Here is a 7,807-nt window from a genome sequence, read left to right as displayed (position 1 = left end):
AAATAATTCAGCAAACACTGAGCATTTGAGCCTTGGCAAGTGCTGGATGATAAAAACAGTCTTGTGAGGAACATGAAGAACTAAGCTACTCATCAAACAGCAAGCTCTGGAACCCCAACTGACTTCTTGTCTCTAGTCGGTAAATCTAGCTTTATTATAAATTTACTATAAACTTTATACTAAAATCACTAAAATTTGCCTTAAAAAAACAAGGCATCCCTTCCGATACCTCAAGCCCAGAGCCCACAGATGGTGGTGGAGACCTCCTTTCTGTTCCCTGGGCAACAGTTCTCTCACTGGGGCTCACCCCAAGCTGCGAACTGGGGACGCCACAGAGAAAACAATGCTGACTATAGGCAAACTTGTAAGATGGAGCTAAGGCTAAGAGTGGTTTTTTTAGAAGGGAACAAGAAAAAGCAAAAGGTATACTGTAATGTCAAGCTATACAGCAATTCACGATTCACAAGGGTTCTTCTGCACACAAACATTTAATAGGAAGGTGATGGGGAACAACAAAATGGTGTTGAGGCATCAGCCTAGGGCAGGGCTGGAGCCAGAGAGGAGCAATCAGGAGACTGGGCTAGAGGCAGCAGCAGTAATTGGGGCATTCACTACTCAGTCAACTCTGGGGCTCCTTCTTGGAACTTGGCCCTTAGTTCTCCCCCAACTTTAGCCCCTGGGCCTGTGCCTCTCCTCCAGCACGGAGGGGAGCAGGGTAGGACCTGAACTGGTCTCTCTCCAAAGGCTGCTTCAAGATGGCTGTTTAGCAGATACGAGGCTTCCCATAAGACACTGCATGGGCTTTGGGGGTTATTTGAGTAGACAATCTGACATTCATGCATTAGAGACCTGTCTGCCCTTCCTGGCATCCTTGGCCAATGCCCTTAGTCCAGCTGTCCCCATTTGGGAATAATATAGTGGGCTGTTAAGGATTCTATCTGAGGAGGCTTATATGGATTCCTAAGTGGTAAAGTGACTCTGCCAGACATTATTGACATTAGCGCTCTTTCCCTGCCTGCCAAAGGGGGACCTGGGGAGCTGGACTCCCTGCATTCTTCCAGTTCTGACTGCCTTGTAGAAGTGCTTCCCTTGAAGTGGGTTGGGGTCAGGGCTGGGTCTGGGGGTGGGGCAGGCAGACCTGCTGTTGACCATGGTGGATGCTCACAGTGCACCTGGCCCGTAAGTGGTTCTGGGATGCGATGTTTGAATCCTCAGTGGCTACTGCGCCCTTGGCCCTGGTTGTGCAAGGGAATCACGAACACAGAGACGTCGTCGTAGGACACCTGCCCTTCCTGTGTGGGACTGTCGTCCTTCCCCTGTGTGCTGTGTATCAGCATTTGGGCCAGCTCCGAGAACCTGTGGGGACCATCCTGCAGATGTACTTCGGGGCCAGAGCAAAGAGGCAAGGCCAGCCCTCAGGGAGAACCTGCACAGTGCTGGACACTGAGGACCCAAGCAATGCAGTCTAACTGTGGGGCCAACCAAGCCACAAGCCTGGGAAGGCCACAGGTTGGACCATGGGTGTCGGGACTCAGATTTTTGGGACCCACAGTCACCCCCAGGAAGCTTGAGATAGCTCTAGTCCTGGCCAACTGTTCTTAGCCGGACTCATCTGCAGTGTTGTCTTCTCAGCCATGACTTCTTCTTGGTGTTTCTGCTGGCACCAACTCAGGCCCAGGCAGATCCCCAGCAGCTATAGTACCTGTGTGGATCCTCTCGGTTGCCAGGGAGGAAGCTCCGCACCAGCCGTGCCACCTGCTCATTGGACAGGACATCCCAGAGCCCATCAGTTGCCATGACAACTACATCCTCTTCCTGCGGCTCCAGCTGGTCCATATCCAGCACAGTCACCTGCAAGTTAAGCCTAAGGTTTCCTCACTGGCTCCCTTCCCAGCTCCAGCCAACCTTGCATAGTCTGCCTTTCTGGGCAGATAGAAGCTGGTGTAGGTTATTGCCCCCTCACCTGTGGGACAGAGAGCAAGAAGGGCTTGAGCTGAATATTTGTGTCCAGGACTTTGAGCTGATGGTCTCCTAGGCCCCGGGAGACGGCCAGTGTTCCCAGTAACCGAGCCTGGAGACAAGGGAGGTATGAGGTGACAGCAAACAGCCCCAGCAGATGTACAAGTAAAGCACACAAGAGGTGAACTGTGGCCCTGGGCGCCTGGGCTGAGGGAGAAACATCCTCTGACCTCGGAGCAGTCCCTAGGACCCCAACCAAAGCTCCCCACAAGGGACAAAGGAGCTCCCACCTCTACAGGGGGCAATTTAAGAGAGATTCTTGGAGGCGCCATTCACTGACCTGCCTACCCTGTCCATGAATCAGTGGGTACTTGAGATCCGACTGCTCCACGCACTTGTAGCTCCTACCAGGAGCAAACCCAGTATCAACCGAGGCCCTACTTACCACCTCACCACCCCCAACACGGGGCCCACCCTGCCCAGGTAGAAGGGGACTGCCCCAGGCCACACAGCTGAGCCTAGACCCCAGGGCTCTCCCCACTGTGTCCCCCAACCCCACCTCGCTCACCAGCCGCTCATGTGGTGATCCCTGAACAAAACCTTCTGCCCCAAGTCATCCCCCTTCAGTCGTCGAGGGAACTCCAGTCTGGTGAACTCACCAGCCAGAAGCTCAGGGTAGAGAAAGGCCTGGAATAGGGAGGACATGCTCAGATCAGGCTCCCTCTGGTGGCCCAGGAGTTGGGGCTCCACAGCCTCCCTCTGCCAAGGGCACCTACCAGCTGCTGGATCCGCTGCCGCTCAGTCTCCGGGGTGAACTCAGAGCTCAGGGGCCGTACCTCATCCCTCCGCACCAAGATGGCCCTGGATGAGGTTTTAGAGGAGAGGGAGAAGTCTTTGGGGCAGCCTCCATCCTTATCCATAGCCTCCCTCCTGCTGGTCCCTTCTCCAACCACCAGGGGCCAGTTCTGCCTATAACAATCCCTTGCTCAAAGGTCCCCATGACTGCCTAAGGCCTGCAGGGTAAAGCCGCAGCCATCTGGCCTGGCCCCTGAGGTCTCTGTCCTCCCTGGCATCTGCTGTCCACCCTCACACTCAACAGATGCTAAGTACACAATTCAGCCAATCTTTCCCAATTCTGTCTCTCGACTTCCAGCCCCCTTTCACTGTCCCCACTGCCTCTGCTGCCTGTCTGCCCACCCCACCCTGCCCGTCCTCCGGGCTCGCTCACCTGCTATCCCCAGCATTGGCCACATACAGCTTTCCTTGCAGGGTCACAGCCACCAGGGCTGTGCAGCCACCCACCTGGCCTGAGGCCTCCAGCTCTCGCCCGATCACCTCATCCTGGAGCAAACCAAGGCTACTTTAGCTGCTGCTTGTACTGCCAGCATACCACTGTCCCCAACCCTCACCCTACAGTTTACTTCACCACTAGCAAGCATGGCAGTCCCAGCGCAAAGTCTAGCTATGACTCCAAGATCCCTGTGGTCAGGAGATCTAGACATATCCCTTTGGAGGTAGGGAAGTCCTATTCAAAACAGTGAGGAAGGGAAACCAAGGACCAACAGGGTGTGCAACAAGATGATACAGGTGAAAGCACCTACCATATAGTAGGCGCTGGATAAATGGGTGGGGTTATGATAACTGTTTAGTAACAAACCAACCAACCCAATCTTGTCCTCCCAATCCAAAGATCCAGGGTGATCACCATCATGTGCAGGGACACCCCACAACCCAGAGTCCCTCAGGTCCCTGAGGGTAAAACCTGCCCTCCTTTCCCAGCCAAAGGTCACACTCACACACTCCTGGAAGGCACTCTCCAGAGCCCCCACCACCAAGTCTTCTGCCCTAATGCCCTTTTCTTCCACAAACTGGGGGTCACTAGGGCGGATGCAGTGGCCGCTGAGGTGCATGGGGGGCTGAGTGGCCACCATGCCCTCTACCACGGCCTCCAGCTGCCGGCGTAGGCAGGAGTGCAGGGTGTTGGCAGCCAGGATAGCTGCAGCTGGACCACCGTGACCATCAAACAGTGCCCAGTAATGACCTGTCAGGAACTGCACAGGAAGGGCTTGGCGTCAGGCTCTGCCTGGCCTACCCAGTTGTCCCCTGGCTGAATGTAGGGCACTAGGGCAAGAACCTCAGTCTACAGTCCTGGCCCCAATCTTGGCCCCAGCCTGTAAAAGGGGCTCAGGCCCAGTTGCACTCACCTCCTCTGGGCACAAGGTCAGCCATTCCTGGTCCTCTTCAACCCCAAACTCAAATCTCCGGATGCACAGCTTCCCACAGGCTGCCTGATCCTCATTGAATTCAGATTTCTCTGCATTGATGATCCTGAGGCCAGGAAGTGATCAGTGACCCTTTAGGGACACACCTATGCCCCCATGGGCACAGAGAACAGATTTGGAACACAGAGAGGAACCCTCCCTCGAGGGAACCCTTCCCCCATGCTGTCCCTGACACACACCTGGACAAACAAATGCTGGAAATTTGCTAACTGTTCAGTAACCTCACAGCTAAAGCAAAACTCAGGGCCCAGCCCATCTGGAGCTTACCTGCTGACCTGGGCCGGGAGGTAAGGGCAAGTCTGCCTGTGGAGGTGTGGGGCTTCCTTGCCTACCCCCTGTCCCATCTCAGCCAGAATCCCTGTCCAATGCTGCACAGGCCATAACCCAGGGTGAGATGTGTATGTGTGTGGGGAATTCTACCCAGTGTCCCTACCTCTTTTGAAAGCCCCAGGGGGGCAGGTCCTTCCCGACCTGAGGTGGAATAGGGGAGGTTGTCAAGAGTGCGGAAGTGCCGACAAGAGGGAGATATCCACAAGGTTGGGGAGGCGGGATCCCTCACTCAGCTTGGACTGTTTTCTCGGTCAGCACGGGACCCCAGGCAGGATCACAGGGTGGGGGTCGGGGCCTCAGGATTGAAAGTCGCAGGGAGCGGGGAGTGTCGAGGGCAGGGGGGCCGCTGGGGCCGGGCACTCACTCGGCGTAGCCTGCGTTCCAAGGCAGCGCGCGGCCCCGCACCGGGCTGCGCACTGGCCGGGCGTCTGGGCGGCACGAGGCGTCGGCGGTGCCGGGGCTGGAGCCTGAGCCGCGCAGGAAGCGGGGCCGCCGGTAGGGCACGGGGCTGGCGCGGGGCCGGGGCGGCCGCGGCGCGGGGAGCGGACCCCCCGGCAGGAAGCGGCGCCGGAACCAGTCGGCGGACATGGCGCAGCGGCCCGGGGATGCCCGCGGGGCGCCGGGCTGGAGGCTGGGCCGACGGCACCGCCCGCCCGACCCGGGAGGAGGAAGCGGGGCGGGGCGGGGCCGGCTGGGCGGTGACGCCCCCAAACCCCAAACTCCCGCCGCCCCGGAGTCTGTGGGCGGCCTGGGTGCCATCCGGCTCCTCAAGCCTCCTAATCAGCCAACGCTGTTATCAACCCCACTTTACAGGCAAGAACACTGAGACCTAGATAGACGAAGACGCTGGCCCGGCTCACACAGGAGCCTGAGCAGGCTGACGTTCACCCACACGTAAGGGGAACGAGTCTTTGAGAGGGAAAAGTCCCTCCTCCCTACCCAGGGAGGCTGTAGGGGTCGATGAGAGCACACCTGGGCCTCCGGGCTGGATCAGTGTCCATGGCAGAGCCTCAGGCCTCTTCTTGCTGGGCCTGGACCTTACGCAAGGGCAAGATGGGAACAAGATGTCCTTGGAGGTGTCAGACTGACACATTGATTAAGAGTCTCAGAGCACAGTGTTCCCTCAGGAGACCTCCATGCCTCACCCACTCGGCCTGGCACTGTCCACTCCCAGATGGGGCTTGGTGGTCACCCTGGCCTTCCTTATCCTGAGAAGCAGCTCCCACCCTCAAGGCCAGGTCTCCTAAACAGCTGCCCCTCCAATCAAGATGTCCTCTCTAGACAGACAGCAGGGACCTCACTAGAGTGCAAGTGACTGATGGACAAAAGGAATCCATGGTCCCCAAAAGACTCCAACTGGTCAGAGTTCAGACTTGCGCCTAAGGGAAGTGAAAGACTTTCATCTGGGTTGGAGGCAAGATGTTGCAGCCTCTTAACTCCTGGTTACCTACCACCACTGGGTCAGCGGGGTGACTATGCAGGACTGTTATTTCCATCTCATAATGAGGGGGACTCTGAGGCCCACAGAGGGGAAGTGTCCTGACACCCAGAGCTGTGCTGTTTCCATTATGACAGTGCAGCTGACTCAGAACCCCCAGAGGGGTTTTCTCTTCCCCTTCCCTCCTCCAGGAAGGCAGGCTTGACAACTCAAAGCCCCTGAGGCCCCACAGCCCAGGGCCCAGGGAGGGCTGCAGGAGGAGTCCCTACCTTCGCCTCCACACCCAAGCCCAGCATATGCTCACTAGGCCTTACTTCCTCCAGGAGGCCAGCCTTGCCCCATTGGGAGTTCCCTCTACCCAAGGAAGAAGGTTCCTGGGGCAGGGAGCTGTGCCCAACAGCCCCTCCCTCAAATGACTCAGTTCCAGGGTAGCCTGGGAGCTGATTTACTGACCCCACCATGTGTGTCAGGCCCCAAGCACTGGGCACAGGAGTACAGTACTAATGGAAATGAGCTCCCCTGCAGTGAGGGTGGAAATCCTGGTGGATGGTGCTTGATCCAGCTGGCAAGGGGGAGGGGGAGAAGTCAGAGAAAGCTTTCCAAAGGACACCTGAGCTACAGCCTGTCATCAGGACAAAAATGGACCAGGGACCCAGAGTGGGGCAAACCCAATTCTATCAGTGGGGTAACCTCCTCATCCCACCAGCCAATGGCTCAGAAGCTATTAAAGTCTAAAACTAGTGGAAACAATGCAAACAGTTTATTCCCCAAACTCACCATCTTGGACTCCCCTGGGTAGATGAAGATCTTGTCCTCTAGGTGTATTCAGAGAAGCTCCTGGCAGCCAGGTGTCACAGGTGGTCTGTTGCCCAGCTTAACTATTTTAAGTTTTCAGAGCCATGTGGAGCCCTATGGCAATCCCATTTCCCTGTTCCAAGCTGACCTAAGTGTTCCTCCAGTGCTACCAAGGCTCCTCTGGCTCCCTAGGCTCCTGGGAGCCTCTACTCTTGCCTGGATCCCAAGCCTGACTCTTGGTTTACTCCGTCATTTTGCTGAAGCACATCCTCTAACAACTTTCCAAGAAAGGATGACTGGGTCCTGGTAATTTTCTGGGTCCTTGCAATTCTGAAAGGGTTTGTATTCTGCCTTTTGTTTTTGTTTTTTGTTTCTTGCGGTATGCGGGCCTCTCACTGTTGTGGCCTCTCCCGTTGCAGAGCACAGGCTCCAGACATGCAGGCTCAGCAGCCATGGCTCACGGGCCCAGCTGCTCCGTGGCATGTGGGATCTTCCCGGACCGGGGCACAAACCCGTGTCCCCTGCATCGGCAGGTGGACTCTCAACCACTGTGCCACCAGGGAAGCCCTGCCTTTGCTTTTGATTGATATTTTGGCTCAGAATTCTTTCTGACTGCTCTGTTCATTGTTTTTTGGCTGTTGCTGCTACCGAAATCCAGTGCCCCTGTCATTCCCAGGCCTTTGGATTGGCTTCTGTTTGCCTTTTTTTCTCTCCAGAAGCCTCCAGGCTCTTCTGTCTCCAGTGTCTGAAGTTGTAGGTGAGGTTCCTTGGGGTGGGTCTGTCTTCATTTCTGGGTAGAGTCCTCCCTGGAGACCATGCAACTCCTCACTTTCCAGTTATACCCTTATCCTGACACCCTTCTCAACTGCTCGAAGGAACCCAAGCCTGCCCCCTCCTGGCTGGAGACCTTGCCTCAGCTAACTCAGTCAGCATGTGAGGGATGGAGGCGGGGGAAGGAGCAAGCTTAGAAAAAGGAAAAAGATTTTTATGCTATGTTTTTTTC

General features: G+C 56.3%; 1 protein-coding gene across 1 annotated transcript; it reads right to left on the bottom strand.

Moving 5' to 3' along the window:
* Positions 1 to 1,211: 1,211 nt before the first annotated feature.
* Positions 1,212 to 5,185, bottom strand: PPM1M (protein phosphatase, Mg2+/Mn2+ dependent 1M). The gene is made up of 10 exons (XM_007451852.1): positions 4,936 to 5,185; positions 4,164 to 4,287; positions 3,756 to 4,010; positions 3,188 to 3,300; positions 2,736 to 2,820; positions 2,528 to 2,646; positions 2,300 to 2,363; positions 1,964 to 2,071; positions 1,703 to 1,851; positions 1,212 to 1,356 (listed from the first exon to the last, which is right to left on the bottom strand). Exons 1-10 carry the CDS (start codon positions 5,157 to 5,159, stop codon positions 1,212 to 1,214), a joined length of 1,386 nt encoding a protein of 461 aa, XP_007451914.1. The 5' UTR covers positions 5,160 to 5,185.
* Between the last annotated feature and the right edge of the window lie 2,622 nt (positions 5,186 to 7,807).

The sequence above is a fragment of the Lipotes vexillifer genome, unplaced genomic scaffold (assembly GCF_000442215.2).
Source record: "Lipotes vexillifer unplaced genomic scaffold, Lipotes_vexillifer_v1.1 scaffold500, whole genome shotgun sequence".
Taxonomy (NCBI): domain Eukaryota; kingdom Metazoa; phylum Chordata; class Mammalia; order Artiodactyla; family Lipotidae; genus Lipotes; species Lipotes vexillifer.
This window is presented reverse-complemented; position numbering and strand designations above follow the sequence as displayed.

Coding starts and splice junctions, on each gene's coding strand:
- PPM1M (XM_007451852.1), bottom strand. CDS start 5,159: ATGTCCGCCGACTGGTTCCGGCGCCGCTTCCTGCCGGGGGGTCCGCTC. Junction 2,821..3,187: donor GCCAATGCTGGGGATAGCAG/GTGAGCGAGCCC, acceptor AACCTCATCCAG/GGCCATCTTGGTGCGGAGGG. Junction 1,852..1,963: donor TCTTGCTCTCTGTCCCACAG/GTGAGGGGGCAA, acceptor CTTAACTTGCAG/GTGACTGTGCTGGATATGGA.